The sequence below is a fragment of the Mobula birostris genome, chromosome 14, assembly GCF_030028105.1.
Source record: "Mobula birostris isolate sMobBir1 chromosome 14, sMobBir1.hap1, whole genome shotgun sequence".
Lineage (NCBI taxonomy): Eukaryota > Metazoa > Chordata > Chondrichthyes > Myliobatiformes > Myliobatidae > Mobula > Mobula birostris.
The window spans coordinates 94,640,141-94,660,973 of NC_092383.1; the positions used below are offsets into that span (position 1 = coordinate 94,640,141).

Sequence of the window (20,833 nt, forward strand, 5' to 3'; positions counted from 1 at the left end):
TTAACCATATGTTGTCTGCATTGAAGGCCATGAACTACAAGAGGTTGGACAACTTGAATTGTTTCCTCTGGAGTGGAGACGGGGGTGGGAGAGTGGGGTTGACCCGTATGTTTCAATGTACATATGATAAGTATACGAATCTGAAAGTTTAGTTCTGGAGATGGGGATGGAAGGGGTGTACAGGAATTGGTAAGCTTCAATTACAAAGGGTAACAGTCCCTACCAGTAACAGCAGGTTTGACTTAAAGAGGCCATTACTCCAGTTTCAATCCTTTTACAGGAACTGGGAATGGCCACACTCTAAAAAGCCCGTTTGGCTATTTGTGGCCGATCTGCAGTTTAAATCCACCTTGATTTCATATCCCTTACCACTCTCACATCAAAAAAAAAACCCAGAGATTTTGCAGTTTGCAAGTCTTTTGGCAACAGTAACACTCAAAATGCTAGAGGAACTCAGGTAGCATCTATGGAATAAATGGTCGATGTTTCAGCTCGGGCCAAGACCCCCTCATCAGGACAATGGAGGGTTTATTCCCCTCCATAGATGTTACTTGACCTGCTGAGTTCCTCCAGCATTTTTGTGTGTGTTGCTCTGGATTGCCAGCCTCTCAAAATTCAAGATTGTTTATTGTTATTCTTCAGTACATGAGTACAAAGGAGAACACAATTTTACTCTGGATCTGATCCAGCATGAGGAAAAAAAACACAATAAGCATAACAAACTCGAGAAAACCTGCAGATGCTGGAAGTCACACAAAATGCTGGAGGAACTCGGCAGTTCAGGCAGCATCTATAGAAAAGAGGAAGTAGCTGAGACCCTTCATCGGGACAATAAGCATAAAGAACTCAATAAAAAAATGGGACAAAAATAACAGAATCCTTCATGTTTATATTTCTTAGACATTTTTATTATTCCTTCATATTTCTGGGAAAGAGCAACACTAGACTGTTACAACATTCCAGGTAGTTCCTTTGGTCACCCATTATGATGGTTACGCTGGCTCCATTTCTTTGTCCCCACCCTGAGAACAACAAGTTCTTCAGTCAGACCATCCCTTATCTCATACTTGAGGAAATACCAACCTAACCAACAAACTCGGTTAACAATGCCTCATATTGTTTGAGGACATCAAGTGGCTTTGGAGATGCAGCAAGTCACTACCTGGATCTAGGGCCTCACTCACTGAGAATCTCTTGCTGTTTTTGCTAACATCTAGATACGTAAAGACAATTTTAAAATACAGGTAAACATGAAAGACTGACTCATAACAAGACTACTTTTTTTAATAAATTTTAATTAAGTTTTCAAACTTGGTTACATGGAATAATAATATCTACCCTCCCCCCTCCCCTTAACCCCTCCCCTTGATACATACCCCTACCTAAAAGAAAAGAAAGAAAAAGAAAAAAAGAAAGAATGAAAGACTGCCTGGATATTGGAAGGTCTCCACATGCTCCATGGGATTCAAAATAAATTTAATATATGTATTTGTTTCTTTCCCCAAAGGACCAACATCTTTATCATCGGAGCACCTATATATACCATCCTATCTTTTGTAAATAAGGGTGCCAAATATTCAAAAATGTATCATATTTATCTCTTAAATTATAAGTAATTTTTTCAAAGCATTCAAAGTTCAGAGGAAAAGTATTATATGAGTATACACTGTACATGTCCCATACACTACACCGAAATTCATTTTCTTGCAGGCATTTTCAGGAAAATAAAGAAATACGGTAGAATTTACTACAAATGTAAGGGGGTTTCGATTTTTATGTTACTGAGGAGGCTAATTAAAATGGCGTTTTTGTTATGTTAATCTGGGGAATGCGGCTTTGCTGTGCTTTAACGCTGAGAGAGTTTGCGCTAGCAGCTTGTGGTTTAGAGTCTGATAAGAGGGTGCTATTAACCAATTGGGATAGTTGTTATGGTTTTGGTGTATTTGAAGATACTGTATGCGCGGGGTTTGGGGGCAGAAGGTGGGAGAGAGAGACAGAGGATGGACCAGGTGCTGTGAGTCCGCTAACGGGGTCGGACCCCGAGCGGGACGTTCAGCGAGGAGACGGAGATGGACTCGTGTGGAGCGTCTGGTCGACCACCGTTGTTGGTCCCAGGCGGCCAGTCGAGGTGGTCTGAGGGGGGTCGCAGGGTGAAGAAGAAGGTCCTTGAGCTCCAACGGTTTTTGTGCACGAAGAGATTGAACTTTGATAAGCGTGGCGCCTTTTATTTTCCTTTTATATTTTATTCTCTTTTAATTATATAGTTCCAGTAATATCTATAAACTGTAAATCATTTAATTGCATCTGGTGTAATGTCTGTTATTTGGGCGGGGTGGGGTACCTCACACAGCATCCACACAAACGAATTACCCAGTTTGGCGGGGCCGAGGCTGTTTCCCTAGACGACAGCGAGCCAAGCGACCCTGAGGGTGGCCAGGGGGGCTGCACAAACAAAGACTGACTAACAACGTGCAAAGATGACCAATTATGCAAATAAAAATAATACTGAAAGTCAGAGTTGTAATGAGTTCTTGAAAGTTGCTTGTAGAATCAGTTCAAGGCAGTGGTGAGTGAAGTTACCCATGCCGGTTCAGGAGACTGATAGTTGTAGGGTAATAACTGTTCCTGAACCTGGTGGTGTGGGATCTGATGCTTCTGTACCCTCCTGCCGGTGGTAGTAGCGAGAAGAGAGCATGGCTTTGATAAAGGTCCTCGATAATGGATGCTGCTTTCCTGTAGCAGAGCTCCATGTTAATGTGCTCAGTGGTGGGGAGGGCTTTGTTTGAGATGGACTGGGCTGCAGCCACCACCTTCTGTAGCCTTTTCCATTCCTGGATATCGGTGTTTCCATTCCAGACCATGATGCATTGAGGCAGGATACACTCCACTGTGCATCTACAGAAGTTTGTCAAAGTTTTTGGTGACATGGCAAATCTCTGCAAACCTCAAAGAAAATAGGGGGTGCTTCTTTGTCACTCAGAGTCTAATTAGACAATTTCTTACACACTCCAGCATACTACATATTCAATACAATACCGCAATAATCAGACTGCAATTTTCAGACTACTACTTGAATTTTCCAGAATTCTGCACAGGATTTCTGCAAAAGGTAGAGTGTACTTGCTGTTTGTTATAAAAGCCAGCACCGGTTTGCTCAAACCAATAATCTTCTTTTGGCTGCAAATGGGTGAAATGTTTTCAACTAGGATTGGGAATCAGCAAATGGACAGGAGTGCTCTTCATTGATTACAGTGTCCTCGACCACAGGCAAGTTATAATGCATTGTTCCACCCACAGAAACAAGTAGATTGACACCCCATCCTCAACTGTTCACCTTCTCTGAAAGTGCTTCCACACCCACCCCCCCCCACCCCTTAGACAATGCCAACCAACCTCTCACCTCATGGATCGAGGATTGGCGAGCTTCAGCAGTAGAGTCTGGAGAAGCAACTGACTGTTTATTCTCCCCCAAAGATGGTGCCTGACCACCCATTTCCTCCAGCATTTTGTGTGTACTACACCTCAGCCATTTTCTGACATTGCACCTCAGGCAGTGACTGATGAAACTACAGGAGATACCTAGTTCGTCACCGACAGCACCAGAGAAACAGGTTCTTCCACATTTTCAGAATAAAGAAAAAAGATCACTGTTTTCCAAAACAACATATCTATTATGAAATATTTGGAAGTGCCGTCACAGCAAGAGAATGCAGCAAGAGATTAGGGGGTGCTGTGAGTACAACCTAGTCCATCAGATAACTAACCACACCTGCATTGAGCATTGTTAACACTTTCCAGCAGCTAATTTAAACAAGCATCCCCTCACACCCTTCACAATCCCCTCTCCCCACCCCCATCATGCAGAATATTGAGAACGTTTACCATCCAGAATTGGGTTTAATAGCACTGGCAGATGTGAATTACTTACTGTAATTCACAGCTTTTTTCTCCCTGTTATCATGTATTGCATTGTACTACTGCTGCAAAGTTAACTAATATCACAAGATATGCTGGTAATATGCCATGTCATATGTTACTTATAGATATTAAACAGTTAAATGAAGCAAGTAGTGCAAAAAATAGGAAATAAAAAGTAGTGAGGTAGTGTTCGTGGGTTCAATGTCCATTCAGAAATTGGATGGCAGAGGTGAAGAAGCTGTTCCTGAATTGTTGAGTGGGTGCCTTTAGGCTCCTGTACGTCCTTCCTGATGGCAGTATGTCCTGGGTAATGGAGGTCTTTAATGACAGACACTGCCTTGCTAAGGCATCGCTTGTTGAAGATGACCTGGATACCAGACTCAAGGACAGCTTTTATCCAACTATTATCAAACACCAGAATGGATATCTTCTTGTGAAAGGTATACTCTTCATCTCCTCATCATAACCCTTTCACATCGTCTACCTGCACCGCACTTTCTTTGTATCAACACTATATTCTGTTGTTTTACATAACCACCACAAGTTTTTCTTTTGCTTAACCCTCTCTTCTCATTGTTGCCATCGGGAAGGTGGTGCAGGAGCCTTAGGACTCACGCCACCAGGTTAATATCCCTCAACCATCAGGCTCTTGAACCAGAGGGGGTAATGTCACTCAACTTCACTTGCCCCATCACTGAAATGTTTCCACAACCAAAGTTCACTTCCGAGGACTCTTCAACTCATGCTCTCGATATTTATTGCCTATTTATGTATTATTATTATTTCTTTCTTTCTGTATTTGCAGAGTTCATTGACTTTTACACTCTGGGTTGAACATCCCAGTTGGGCAGTCTTTCATTGATTCTGTTACGGTTAGTATTCCATGAATTTATTAAGTATGCCCACAAGAAAGTGAATCTCAGGGTTGTATATGGTGATATGTATGGACTCTGTTAATAAATCTACTTTGATGTACTTGTACATGGCCATCTGACATCATCTTTCTGAATGGTCCGTGAATACTGCCTAATCTTCTGTATTATTAATATTTATAACTTAAAGTGGTTTTACATATTTGCACTGCACTGCCGCTGAGAAATGATTTTCACATCATCTATGTCCATGATAATAAATCTGATTGTGATGTTGAGGAGCTCAGCAGGTCAGGCAACATCTATGGAAAGGGCGTTCCGGGCCATGACGTTTCATCAGGAAAGGAAGGAGAGAAGTCAGAGTAAGGAGGTGAGGGAGGGGAGGAAGATGTACAAGGTGTCAGATGATAGGTGAATCTGGGGCGGGAGGGGTGAAGTAAAGAGCTGGGAAGTCAATTGGTGAAAGAGATAAAGGGCTGGAGAAAGATGAATCTGATAGGAGAGAACAGAAGATTATGGAAGAACGAGGAGCACCAGAAGGAAGTGATGGGCTGGTAAGGGGATAAGGTGAGAGAGAAAAAAATGGAAATGGGAATGGGGAATGGAGAAGGAGAGGAGGAGGGCATTTACCAGACGTTCGAGAAAATCGATGCCCATGCCATCAGGTTGGAGGCTACCCAGACAGAATACAAGGTGTTACTGCTCCAACCTTTGTACTCCAGGGAGCGTGAAGCGCAGAATCAAATATCGCTGTGATGATTGTACGTTCTAGTATCAATTGTTTGGCGACAATAAAGTATAAAGTAACCTGAGTGTGGCCTCATCCTGGCAGTGGAGGTGGCCATGGACTGACATGTTGGAATGGGAATGGGAAGTAGAATTGAAATGAGTGGCTACTAGGAGATCCCACTTTTTGTGTCGGACAGTGAAGGCGCTCGGTGAAGCTGTCACCAACTCTCAAGGCGATCGCAAGGTGGCCATCCACTTCAATTCTTACTTCCACTCCCTCCACTTTCTTACTGTCATTTCTCCCGTTCCTTCCCACTCCTGAAGAAGGGTCTAGGCCCAAAACATTAACTGCTTGTTCATTTCGATAAATGTTGCATGACCTGCTGAGTTCCTCCAGCATTTTTGTGTGTTGCTTTGGATTTCCAGCATCTTCAGAATCTCATGTTTGTGATTCCCATCTGTCTGATTGACCAGAGTCAGATTCAGATTTAATATCAATCGCATATGTCATGAAATTTGTTGTGTTATGGCAGCAGTACACTGCAATGCACAAGAAAACTTAACTTACAGTAAGAAATATATAACTATTACCAACAATTGTTGTGTCATCGGCAAACTTATAGATGGAATTTGAGCTGTGTCTAGCCACACAATCACAGGTGTAGAGAGAGAAAGGCAATGGGATAAGGCATATCCTTGAAGTGCACCAGTGCTGACTGGCAGTGAGGAGATGTTATTTTCCAATCCACAGTGGCTATGGTTCCCCGATGAGGAAGTTAAGGATCCAGTTGCAGAGGGAGGTGCAGAGGCCCAGGTTTTGGAGCTTGTTGATCAGTATTGAGGGTAGATTGGTGTTGAGTTCTGAACTGTATTCACTCAATACAGAACAGCAAGATTAATGTAGGTATTGTGAATGTCCAGGTGATCCAATGCCATGTGGAGAGCCAGTGAGACTGCATCTGTTGAGGATCTATTGTGGCGAAAGGCAAGTGGCAGCGGATGGTGGTCCTTGCTCAGGCAGGACTTGAATTTGATTTTGGCAAGACAAGGTTTCTCCACTGTACCCCAGATATGTGACAACTTTGAACCAATTGCCAATCCAGAACACGAATCTCTAGGGCAAAGTCAGAAATTCAAACACTGACTTGTTAATTTCAAGATCCATTCAGGAAAGAGAACTTCCATTCAGCCCACTTCTCTCTGCTAGCAGCCCCATTCAGGACCTAAAACAATATTTGCAGATTTAAAACTCCTTGCACACAGACTGATCTGTAACTGGATCCTTGACTTCTTGACCGTAAGGCCACAGTCAGTAAGTGTTGATTGAAACATCTCTAGCTCCATCTCTCTGAGCACCAGTGCCCCCCAGGAATGTGTGTTCAATCCGTTGCTGATCATGGTGCTGACACATGACTACCCTGCTGAATCCAGTAAAAACGGAATCAAGTTCGCCAATGACACAACAGTAGGTGGCCTCATCAACAGCGACGACAAGGTGGCATACAGAGAGGAGGAAGAGCGGCTAGTAAAATAGTGCAAGCACAACGGTGAGTCTCAACATGAACAAGACCAAAAAGATCATTGTGGACTTTAGGAAGGTGCAGTCTGATCATTCCTCACTGCACTGCACGTCATCTCCCTCTCTCACTCTCCCTTCTGTTACACACACATTGTCTCCCTCTCTCCCCTCTGTTACACACACACTACTCCTCCGTGGAGAGAACTAGGAGAACTAAGTTTCTGGGAGTGTACATAACAGACAATCTCACCTGGTCCCTGAACATCACCTCTTTGATCAAGAATGCACAGCGGCATCTCCACTTCCAGAGGAGATTAAAGCCAGTGACGCTCTCCTCCCCTCCCTCACATTTTAACCAATTTTTATGGGAGCGCCATTGAGAGTTTACTGCATCACCGTCTGGTACGGGAATACAAGGCACCTGCCTGCATGTCTCTACAAAGGACTGCGAGGGCTTCTGAGAGGATCTTCAGGGTCTCTCTTCTCATCAGAGATATTTATCAGGAGGGCTGAATACACAGGGCCCTTAGCATTATCAATGATCCCTCCCATCCATCCAACAATCCCTTTGACCCCCTACCATCAGGCAGGAGGTACCATATCATTAGCACAAGAACTGTTAGGATGGGAAACAGCTTCTTCCCCCAGGACACAAGGCTACTGAACTCCCTGCCAGCCTCCAGGTCTCATCATGTATAGGCACTGGTTTACTTTTACTTTTAAAACTTGTATTGAATATGCACCTCACATAAAAGTTGCTGGTGAACGCAGCATCTGCAGATTTCCTCGTGTTTGCGTTGAATATGCACCTTATTATTTGTTGTTGTAATGTTGCTGTGCATTACGTGTGTGAGTAGACATACTGTGTTGTGCACCTGGGTCCAGACTATCATTGTTTTGTTTGACAGTACACGTGTACAGTTGGATGACAATAAGCTGAACTTGAACTTGATGCACACAAAATGCTGGAGGAACTCAGCAACAGCCATGGAGAGGAATAAACAGTCAATACATGCCGAGACCCTTTATTCCACTCCGTAGATGCTGCCTGAACTGCTGAGTTCCTCCAGCACTTTGTGTGTGTTGCTCTGGATTTCCAGCATCTGCAGAATCTCCTGTGTTTATGATTTGCACCCAGACTACCGATATGCTGTGCATAGATCTAACCAGAGGTTTGGCGGCGGGGGAAGTCCTAAAGGGAACCAAACAGAGGAAACAAAACCACTGCGGTACTTTTGACTTGACTCTGCCGGAACTGGGATTCCTGATCCTGTACCCTGATCAGATAATAACAAATAGTGTGAACGTTTATTATCAAAGTATGTATACATTATACAACCTTGAGATTCGCCTCTTTACAGGCAGCCACAAAACGAAGAAACCCAAAAGAACCCATTAAAAAAGACCATCATACACCCAGTGTGCAGAAAAAAAACCAAAGCATGCAAACGATAAACACAAGCAAATAGCACTCTGAACTGAAGTCCACAAAGAGAGTCAAAGGAATTATCTGACTGTAATCCAACACCAGAATGCCATTGTCCCAACTAAGCAACTTCGATTCAGCTCAACGTTCATGCATTCAGTGTTGGGTCCTGCATATTGCGTACGACTAATAGTAGATGTTTCACAATGCTTGAAATCTTGTGTCATCAGAATTACGGTATTACCACTCACATTTCCTGTAATGGCTAAGAGTCACAAGTTAACAGTGAAGAACTGGGTGTACCCTGTTGGATTTAATTCAGAAACACAGGACGAAGCTCGGCGGAGACCATTCTAACCGCTGCAGCGCAGGCCGGTACAGAGTCTCCAATGCACAGGATCGCAGGAGGTACGGGGGTTGTAGACTCAGCTAGCACAGGCACAACCCTCCCGCCATCGAGGATGTCTTCAAAAGGCAGCATTCATCACTAAGGACCTTAACCATCTGGGACACGGCCACTTCTCACCACTATCAACGAAGAGGTGGTACAGGAGCCAGAAAACTCACATCCAACGATTCAGGAACAGCTTCTTTGCCTCTGCTATCACATTTCTGAACAGCCCATGGACCTAGAACATTACCTCACTACTCATGTCTTTCTACTTTGCTTGTAATTTATAATTGTACTTCGGCACTGTAGAAAGCAATGGATTTTACAAGTGTTAGTACATCTGATTATAAACTTTGCTGTTAATAATGGCCAAAAGGACTGACCAATTCCCTAAACTAACCCACGTGGGAATTGCTCCAAGTAAGGGAAGTATATGAAAGAGCATGACTGAAGCACGTCATGACAGTTTAAAACTCTACACAGTGGACTGGAGAGGGGTGAGGGATATGTCTCTACAAAAGGAGGTGTGAGGTGCTCCTTCCTTCCACTAGCCTGCAGGTCACCCTGGGGCAGAGTGTAGCACCTGTTTAGCCCTCCCCACCCACGGATCAGGGTCATGTGAACCCATGGGAGCAGATGGTGGATGGTCGTATGAGCAGCCGGTGCAGATCACAAGTCCTGGTTATGTGACCACTGACGCCAGGCTGACAGTCTCTGAAGAGTATTGATAATGGCCGGGGTCACCCGTCTTGTAAAGACACTGCCCAGAAGAAGGCAATAGCAAACCACTTCTGGGAAACAATTTACCAAGAACAATCATGGACACAGAAAGACCACGATCGCCCACATCTTATGACACAGCACATAATGAACAAATGAATGCACAAATTGCCAGAGGAGCTCAGTAGATCAGTCAGCATCTATAACGATGTAATGATGAGGGGATCTACCATCCCTCCAACCCACCTCTATCTTCAAAGACTCTGATCTCTTCATAACTAGCATCCTTTTTCCTGAATTCCTTAAGCATTTCAGAATGTATATTATATACATTTCTCTGACATTAAAAGTACCTTTGAAACCTTTGATCCATAACCACACAAACACATTCATCTTTTATACCTGCGTTTTAGTCAAATACACAATAAGAGGCCGCTTGAGTTTCAGTAGCAAAATGTTTCACAGCATGGTGCTCCACGTTCAAAGTCATATCACTCATTTCCTTTCTGAAAATCACAGAGCCTTCACCTTTCCCACAGCCCTAAATACTCTATCCAAACCTCAGCTGCCTTCACCACCTCTTCAGCTGCTGAGTTATAAATAAGGCACCAAACCATTTGATATGGTACATGTCCCGTTAAAAAATAATATTCTCAATTCATTACACCGGGTTGGGGGGGTGGGCATGGACAGTCACTGTTTTTGATCAAGAGCCTTTATGTCAGGAGTTCCCAACCCTTTTTTCTACCATGGAGCAATGCCATTAGGTAAGGGGTCTGTGGACCCTAGGTTGGGAACCCCTGCTTTCTGTGGACTAATGAAGGGTTATGTGGACTATGAAGGGTTATTTCATCTGGTCCAATGAAGGTTCCCAACCTGAAATATCAGCTGTCCATTTCCCTCCAGAGATTTGCTTGACTCAGTGAGTTCCTCCAGCATTTTGCATGTTGCTCCAGATCCCAGCATCTGGAATCTCTTGTGGCTTCACTTCATTGCCCATTAACCTGTGATGTTAATTCTACCCTGCAGTTGCATTCAGAGTCCCCAAGCACAGGTTTTAAACTTCAAACCACAATAACCTTTACAGATTGGTGCTGCATTAAACAACAGTTTTATCTGGCACTGGGGAAGTGAGATTCCGATGACATTCAGAACCAACTTGAACTTCTGTGATTCAGAATAATTTATGCTTGTACTTTAGTGATGGACAGAATCAAGTTTATCATTGTTTTTAATGAAAGTAATTTTAATGTTTTGCAACAGCAGTATGTTGAAAGCAGCAGCCCTGGGTTTGTTGGACTGTCTGTGTGCGAGCAGGAGGAAGGAAGAGAAAGGGGTTTTTCTGGCTGATGTTCTTCTGTTGTTATTGTTGCTCTGCTGAACAGTGTGGACGTGCAACATTGGTGCATGTGTGGCGACCCTTGTAGGCTGCCCCAAGCACATCCATAGGTTGCACTCGTTGTCCAGGCTGCTATACAGTACAATGTCAAATCAGATGGAAAATGGAAGGAACAGGAGCCTCGGGACTCACACCACCAGGTTCAGGAGCACTTATCACCCCTCAACCATCAGGCTCTTGAACCAGAGGGGACAACCTCACTCGCTACATCCCTTAACTGTTCCCACAACCTGTAGATTCACATTCAACGAGCCTTCATCTCATGCTCTCGACATCTATCGCTTACTTGTTTTTTTTTCTCTTTTGTATTTGCTCAGTTTGCTTTCTTTTACGCACTAGTCGTCTGCCCTTTTGGGTGCAGTCTTTCACTGATTCCACCATAGTTCTTGGACCTACTGAGCATCCCCACAAGAAAACCAATTTCCGGGTTTTATATGGTGAAATATTTGTACTTTGATAATAAGCTTACTTTGAGTTTTGAAGTCACTTCTCATCTTTCATCTCTCCAAAGAGAAAAGCCCCAGCTTGCTCAGCCTTCCCTCATAAGACACTGAATGTGCAGAGTTTGTCATCCTTTTACCCTGGTGGTGCAGCCTTTCATTGATTCTATTATGGCTATTGGATTCATTGAGTTTGCCCACAGGAAAATGACTCTCAGAGTTTATAATCAAAGCGCATATATGTACTTTGACTATAAATTTATTTTGAATTTTGGACGGATACGATTTAGTTTCAAGATAGGTTCGTTTTTAAAGCAATACCCACAAAACAAACAATTTCACTGCATGTTTCAGTGTACTTGCGATGAATAAATCTCAATCTGAATTACAAAATAAATAATGTTAAAACAAGAGCAGTATGCACATCCCTTGCATTTCTCCGAAAGTGGAAGCGAATTTACATTGAGGAACCAACTTAGTTTCACGCCGGCTAGCAACTCACTAAACCCATCTGTGCCACAAAGCTAGATTCAAGATCTGTGCTGCCGGACCAGGCAGAGGGCACTTCAGGGAAGGAAAGGAAACAGAAAAGGCATCACAGACTGCCAGTAATGACTAGGCAGCCCTTATAGATTTCCTAACACTGGTCCAGCATAGAGTTCAAAGCATTCAGCGAATGAATGTCTAGATATCACTGCACCCAGAGACGTAGTTCAGCAATACAACGGGCTCAGATTACAGTTCAAAGAAACTGATAGTGCAACTAAGCTTTCACAAAAACCAAATTACTAATTAAATTCAGCGTAAGCCTTCATTAACCAAATACATGGTTTAAATGAATCAAAAGCAAAAAGTTAAATGATTCAACCCAGTTAATATAACTAAGTCAACAATAGAGGAGGATAAGTTATCATTAACATCTCACCCTTGGATCAGCAAGTGCTCACAATATTGTTGATTCTGTCACTGTACTTATTACACCCCTTAATTATTCTTCAATAACTCCACATTAGTATTGCCAGCTTGTCAAGAAAAACATTTTTAATAACCAACCATAAACTCAAGAGATTCTACAGATGCTGAAAATCCAGAGAAACACATACAAAATACTGGAGGAACTCAGCAGGTTGGGCAGCATCTATGGAAAAGAAGAGTCGACATTTCGGGCCAAGACCTTTCATCAGGACTGAAAAGGAAGGGGGAAGAAGCCAGAATAATTATTCTATAATAACTCTTAATCCGGCTTCTTCCTCCTTCCTTTCCAGCCCTGATGAAGGGACTCTGTCCAAATTGTTGACTGTTTATTCCTCTTCATAGATGCTGCCTGGCCTGTTGAGTTCCTCCAGCATTTTCTGTGCGTTGCTTTAAAAACTAACCTACCTTGAAACTAAATTACAGCCTTTGCATCTGACTGGAGATTGTACAGTAATATGCACAGTAATGTACAGAATTTATCCTTAAACTATGAAAGGGTGCACCAGCTGAATATCCCCCTCAGTTCACAAACACGATTCATCTGCAAAGCTCCTCCCTCATAACACAAAACACTTACATAACTGGGGTTGTGGCTGGTTTTGTTATTGTAGTTCCTGACATGACCAACACTGGCGATGGAATCCATGAGAGATGATCAGGTCGCAGGAAACTTAGGGCATTGCACTGGGACCTTGTTATTGGGCTTGCTTGAAGGAGTCACATCAGGAAGAGCCAAATAAAAACCAACAGTGGCTGTAAATCAGAAGAAGTAATTAGCAAACAAGAAAGGATATTATTTTATAATATTATATTTGGTTTTAACACCCAACAAATTCCTGTAAAAAAATTAATTGGCATCCATTGAGATACGTAGCAACCACCCATATGGCGAACTTCATCATGAGCATGGGCTGAAAAGTCCCACTCCGATAACGAAGGAGAACAGTGGGAAGCTCCCAGTGCAAATAGTCATAGTCATACTTTATTGATCCCGGGGGAAATTGGTTTTCGTTACAGTTGCACCATAAATAATAAATAGTAATGGGTGAAATTAACGGTACTGGCAAAGAAAAGGAATCGCGGCATAAGGGACTTGAGTGAGCAGAGCCGGCAAGCGTTGCAATGAACGCAAGGACTGCAGGATAGACAGCTTCAGCAACTAGTTGATACTTTCAGTTTTTGGAATACAGGAATGACTGGCAAGGCTGAGGTTTATATCCATCCATAAATACCATTGAACCAACTGCTAGCTCGGCTGCTTGTAAAAGGATTAAAATTTAACCAGATGAGAATTCTAAAGGGCAACAGAGAATTCTGAGATTGTTTCCCCTGACAATTGGGCAGCTAATGCTCTCTATTAATGGCACACCTATCACGTCCAGCTTCTCACTTCATTCCCAATCCTTCATCCATCTCCTTTCGTCCTCACCAGGACTCACCTATCACTTGCCAGCGTGTACTCCTTCCCCACCTTCACCTTCCTTCCCCTTCCTTTGCAGTCCTGATGAAACCACCTGAAACACCAACTGTTTGTTCCTTTCCAAAGATGCTGCCTACTCTGCTGAGTTCCTCCAGCATTTTGTACATGTTGCTATTAACGGCACAAGCATGTTCTTCCAGATTTAATTGACAGTATTGAGTTTACCAGCTGCCAGTGTGGGTGAGATGTGAACACACCTCCCACCAAATCCTTGGAAAAGCTGAATGATTTAAATCTCACATTGAAGTCCTCCAAAAAAAATCAAAAATCACACGAATCATACTGCCACCATTGCAATAGACAAGTACAGGAGCCAAGAAAGTTCACTCCAAATTATTAAAAGCGGGAAACAGCAAAGAACCACTTGGTTGCGGATTAATTTATTTATCTATTTATTTATTGAGATACAGCATGGAATTGGCCCTTCTGGCTCTTCGAGCCACACGGCCAGCAACCCGCAATTTAATACTAGCCTAATCACAGGACAATTTACAATGACCAATTAACCGACCAACTGACGCATCTTTGGACTGTGGGAGGAAACCAGAGCACCCGGAGGAAACCCATGCAGAGAACATACAAACTCCTTGCAGGCAGCAGCGGGAATTGAACCTGGGTCACCTGCGCTGTAAAGCGCTGTGCTAACCACTACGCTACTGTCCTGCCAGCAGTTTCCTCCAAGATCAGATCTCTGCACAGTCCACGAACACTACCTTGCTATTCCTTGTTGCACTATTTGCTTTAAACAATTTATGACACATTTATGCCTTTACACTGTCCTGTTGCCACAAAACAATTTTCCCTTAATTTCAGTCAGTGATAATAAATCTTAATGTAATATAACATTACAATTGCAAGGCAATAGGTATCTGTAACCAGAGTCTAAAACATTCTCCCCTGACATGCAAAGGCACAAGGATCACGACATCCTCACCACCAGCACATAAATAAGACCATAAGATATAGCAGCAGAATTAGGCCATTTGGCCCATCGAGTCTGCTCCACCATTTCATCAATCTACCTTCCCTCTCGGCCCCAATCTCATGCCTTCTCCAGCATTATCAGGGATACATCTCACCCTAACCATGGACTTTTTACTCTCCTTCCATCCGGTAGGCGCTACAGGAGCCTCCGCTCCCGCACCAGCAGGCACAGGAAGAGCTTCTTCCCTGAGGTTGTGACACTGCTGAACCTCTCATCACAGCGCTAAGCAGTATTGCACCCATATTGTACTGTCTCAGTACTTTTATATTTGTGTGCTGTAGCACTTACTTTTTATTCGCACTTATTTTGTAAATAACACTATTCTTTGCATTTCTGGTCAGATGCTAAATGCATTTCATTGGCTTTGTATCTGCACTCGGCACAATGACAATAAAGTTGAGTCTAGTAACTCCACGTGCCCCGACTAATCAAGAATCTATCAACCTCTTTAAATATTTAAATTTAGCCTCCACAGCCTCCCGTAGCACTGAATTCCACAGATTCACCATTCTGTCATGGCCATTCATCAGGTCAGAGTTGGGGAGATAATAGCTCACTTCCTGACCATCCCATAGCTTCTCTTCCACCAACAAGGCACCTCAAGACATACACCCATGGTTGATTTATTTTCCCTCTCAATCCCATTTTCCTGCCTGCTCCCTGCAACCTTGACACCCTTAATAATCAAGAACCTATCAACTTCCACTTCAAATATACCCAATGACCAGCCCCGCCCCCATCACCTCTGGAAATGAATTCCACAGATTCACCGCCTCTGACTGAAAAATCCTCCCCACCTCTGCACTGAAGAAACCACCCTTGTATTCTGAGGCTGTGCCTTTTAATCCTAGACTCTCTCACTATTGGAAATATCCTCTCCACATCCACTCTGTCTAGGCACAAATCGGGAGGTGGGGGCACATGTAAGAAGGGATGCACTGGTCCAGAGGCAGTTCATGAGAACGATCCCAGGAATGAAAAGGCTAATGTATGAAGATCATTTGGTGGAGTTAAGAAAAATGAGGAGTAATCTCATAGAACCATATTGATATTGAAAGGCCTATGCAGAATGGACATGGAGAGGGTATTTCTAACAGTGAGGGTATTAGAGTGATTTTTGGGTTTACATGTACATTTAGCAAATGACTTCAGCCTTCAGGTCTGACTACAAATTGTGGGTTTAATTTGGAGTGCAGCTCTGAATGCTGGGTTCCAAAAAGCCATGAATCCCGGACCAGACAACGCTGATTAAAATTCACTTGGACATTTGTGGGTGTGAATTGGGATGTGTGAAATTTGTGTAAATATGGAATTGTCCTTTGATGTTTGGCACATAAAATATCAAGCCCCACGTTGGGCTGGCCAGACCCTTTAACCAAAATCGTTTTTGTATTATGCCTGCTGTATCTTGTTCTGTTGAATAAAGAAGCTGCTTCATATCTGCCAGTAGCTACATTCTCTGGTAGTTACATTCACACAGCAAGGGAGTCTAGGACCAGAGGGCACAGCCTTAGAATACAAGGATGGTTCATTTAGAACAGAGATGAGGAGGAATTTCTTAAGACAGAGGATGGTGAATCTGTGGAATTCACTGCAACACACAACTGTGGAGGCCAGGTCATTGGGAATATTTAAAGTGAAAGTTGATTAAATTCTTGATTAGTCAGGTTGTCCAAGTTACAGGCAGGTCAATGGGGTTGAGAGGGATAATAAATCAGCCTTAATGGAATGGCAGAGTAGACTTTATGGGCGGCAAGGGTTAATTCTGCTATGCCTTATGGATCAATAGTCCTTGATGAGGTCCATAGTAAACAGTTGTAATACACAGAACTCTGCTCTATTGGTAGCACCCCAGGACACACCGCAAGACAAATAAACCAACATTACAGGCTTCCGGCACATCAGCTCAGTAAAAGACACATTCTAGTTTGTCTGAAGCGTAAGGAGATGACCACAAGGGAATGCCGATGGCTGGCTGGCTGGCACATTCCAAGAGGGAGGAGTACGCACTGAAGGATGCAGCCAAGCCCGGTGTAACCATTGCAAAGGCTCTGTGGGGAAGGAGCCGGAGGACAGTCTAAGATCCTGCAGCCACTGGACACTGAGAATCTGGGCCCTGCACAACAACCTCTCAAACACTAAGTGTATTGTTTAAGGAATACAGGTTGCGTGGTGCTGGCTCACTGTAAGAGCACATTATGGACTGACGGTGCAACAACTGTCGAGAAAGTAGTGTGTTAACATTTATACTGCACATATTATAAAGGAAGTATAATTTTGAAATACAAACTCCTGGCCTTGCCAGCAACACCCACATCCTGAAAAATTAATTCTGACAGATGGGGTTTAATTAAATGTGCGTGGATCTTAAAGAGCTTCAAAATAGGGTTGCAACAGCTCATTTTGGCTCACATTTGACAAATCTTGTCCATTACAAAATGCAAGTGGTCCAGTGGAATCTGTGTGTAGTTTTTCATTGATTCCTCTGTATTTCTCCATTCTACTATGAATCTCTTCAAGAAAATGAACCACAAGATAGTATATGGCGACATATACATACACTGATAATATATTCACTTTGAACCTTTGAGTCATTTCAATCACGTGCATGACACATTTTGCAGATTCTATTTCACAAAACCATCAGTAAAGTATCAGAGACACCACCTTTAGATTCCTCTGGTTAATCACATACCCTCAGGCAGAGTGTTACTGAACAATTCTGGATCAGAGAACCACTGAAGAGCTCAAACCCCACCCACAATTCAAATTCTATTAAATAAATCTACAACCAGAGTTGAAGTTGTATAATTCCTTGCCAAAATATCATTCTGTCTAGTACCATCGACCTGCATCAAGACCATAGTCCTTCATACACCTCCCATCTAATTACCTATCTACATTTCTCTAAAATGTTGAAATTGAACTCACATTCGCCACATCTACTGGCAACTCATTGCACACTCACACCACCCTCTAAGTGAAGAAGCTCCCCTTCATGTTTCCCATAAAAATTTCACCTTTCACCCACAAACTCTAGTTCTAGTCTCACCCAACCTCAGTAGAAAAAGTCTGCTTGTACTTACCCTGTCTATACACTTCATTATTTTGTATACGTCTACAAATCTCCGCTCATTCCCCGAATAAAGTCCTAACCAATTCAACCTTTCCCTGTAACTCAGTTCCTCAAATCCCAGCACCATCCTTGTAAATGTTCCCTGCGTTCATTCAAGCTTGTTGGTACCTTTCCTGTAGTTAGGTGGTCAGAAATGCACATAATACTCCAAATTAGGCTCACCAACATCTTATACAACTTAAACATAATATCCCACCTCATGTACTCAAAACTTTGATTTATGAAGGTCAATATGCCAGAAGTTCTCTTTACAGCCCCATCTACGTGTGACACCACTTTCAAGGAATTATGGATTTACATCCCCCATTGCCTTTTTTTTCATCAACTTTCCATGCAACTTCTTAGAAAAATTCCAAAAGAATGGTTCCTTTGGTATCTGGGATATGTCCCATCAAGTCATGGGGACTTAGCCAACTTAATACTTTTCAAAACACTCAACACCATTACTTTCTCCTTTTTCATATCAACATGCCCCACAACATTAACATACGACCGTAAGACAGAGGGTTAGAATTAGGCCATTCAGCCCATCAAGTCTGCTGCACCATTCCATCATGGCTGATTTATTATTCCTCTCAACCTCATTCTCCTGTCTTCTCCAGAAAACCTTTAATGCCTTAACTAATCAAGAACCTATCATTTATGTATACCTACCCAATGACTTGGCCTCCACCGCCGTCCATTGCAATGAATTCCACAAATTCAGTACCCTCCTCATTTGTTCTAGACAGCTGCCTCTCTATTCCGAGGCTGTGCTCTCTGGTCCTAGACTCCTCCACTATTGGAAACACCTTAGCCAAGCTTTCAACAGATAGCTACTTTATTGGCCCCAAAGGAAATTACAGTGTCACAGTTGCATTACAAATGCACAGATATGCAAACGTTAGAAGAGAAAAAAGTAAGAATAAAAAATAAGTTAACTCGAACAGTCTAACAGGACAGGGGAGGGGGTCATCACTTCCCTGGCTATTGGTTGACTCATTATAGAGCCTAATGGCCAAGGGTAAGAATGACCTCATATCGCGCTCTTTGGAGCAGCACAGTTGTCTTAGTCTATTACTAAAAGTGCTCCTCCTTTCAACCATGGTGGCATGAACAGGGTGAGAAACACTGTCCAGCATTGCCAGGATTTTCCATAGGGTCCTTTGTTCTACAACAGCCTCCAGTGTGCCCAGTTTGACCCCTATAATAGAGCTTACCTTTCTACTCAGTTTATTGAGCCTGTTGGCATTACTCGTGTTGATGCCGTTGCCTTGGCACACCACCACATAGAAGATTGCATTGGTGACAGCAGACTGGTAGAACATGTGAAGGAGAGGCCTACATACTCTTAAGGACCTTATTCTCCTCAGGAAGTAGAGGTGAATCTGACCCTTCTTGTACTCAGTCTCTGTGTTGGTGCTCCACTCAAGTCTGTCATCCAGGTGCACCCCCAGGTACCTGTAGGTCCTCAACACACCCACGTCCTCACCATCAGTCTTCCTGAAGTCCATCACCATCTCCTTTGTCTTACTAATGTTGAGCTGCAGATGATTTTGCTTACACCATTTGACAAAGTCCTCCACTAGGGCCCTATATTCATCCTCCCATCCTCCCCTTATACACTCAACCATTGCTGAGTCATCGGAGAATCTGTGTGGATGGCATGACTCAGTGTTGTATCTAAAGTCCGAGGTATGCAGGCTAAATAGAAAGGGAGACAATACATTTCCCTGTGGGGCCCCAGTGCTGCTTATAACCACGTCTAACACAGAGCTCTGATACTGCACAAACTGTGGTCTGCCAATCAGGTCGCCCATTATCCAGGGTTCAATGGAAGTGCCAACCTGCATTCCCCAGCAATGAGGTTTGTATGGTATTGAAGGCACTTGAGAAATCAAAAAAAAATATGGTCCTCACAGTGCTGCCCTGTTTATCCAAATGGGAATAGGATATCTGCTGAGCAAGTACATCACAGCACCATTAACCCCAATGTGCTCCTGGTAGGCAAACTGCAGTGGATCAGGGGCTGATCTGACCAGGGGTCAGAGGTGAGCTAAGACCAGCCTTTCTAGGGTCTTCATGATAAATGATGTAGGAGGTCAGGGCGGCCGGACTATAGGCATTCAAGGCTTTTGGTTGGCCCTTCCTGGGCGCTGAGAACCCAAGGAGGGCCAACTGAAAATTCGGAGGATTTTAATGAGATCCCCCTCGTTTTTCTTAAACCAGCAACACGCCTCATAGTTAACCCTTTCATTCCCTGGATCATTCTAATAGATCTCCACTGGACCATCTCCAACGCCAGCATGTCCTTTCTTATGTCTCCTCTGACCCTTGGAGAATATCAATGCTCATTAAGGACCCCACCCTTACAGGAATGCCCTTCCTTGTCCCTGGCTGGACCTACTCCTGTCTTCTCTACCTTCCTGCTCCTATGATATCCTCTTTTATCCTCGCCGACAAAGATATTTCATGGTCCGTTTTAGCACCCCCCCAACCCTTCCTGCGTCCTTTCTGTTCCCAGCTTCCCAATCCTTCCTCTTTCTTTTTGACTAAACCTACAACGTGTTTTTAAAGATTTAAGCTTGCCCAGTAAATTGCTCATTAAACACCGCAAACAAAATGTCGACTAGGCTAGGCTGCAAGGAGAAATTGCAAAATTCAATGCAATTTTAATAAAAGACTCGAAGTATATTCTTGTTCAACAGTCAGAAATAGTATTTTGAATAGCTAACGGTGGTTTTAACATTCAAAGTTCAAAAATGTTGTATTTTTAAAAGAAAAATAGCAAGGAAATGAATCCGATTTAAAAGAGGGACCTGAGGTGAAATTTTTTCACGCAGAGTGTGGTGCACAAACGATGC

General features: G+C 43.2%; 1 protein-coding gene across 2 annotated transcripts in view; it reads right to left on the bottom strand.

Annotated features, from left to right (window-relative positions):
• The window catches only part of LOC140209563 (uncharacterized), a 39,174-nt gene that overhangs the window by 16,658 nt on the left and 1,683 nt on the right, over positions 1-20,833 (bottom strand). For both annotated transcript variants that reach the window (XM_072277829.1, XM_072277830.1), the window contains exon 2: positions 12,967-13,142. In XM_072277829.1, coding sequence (XP_072133930.1) covers positions 12,967-13,035 — 69 coding nt within the window. In that variant the 5' untranslated portion in view covers positions 13,036-13,142. The remainder of the gene's footprint in view (positions 1-12,966; positions 13,143-20,833) is intronic.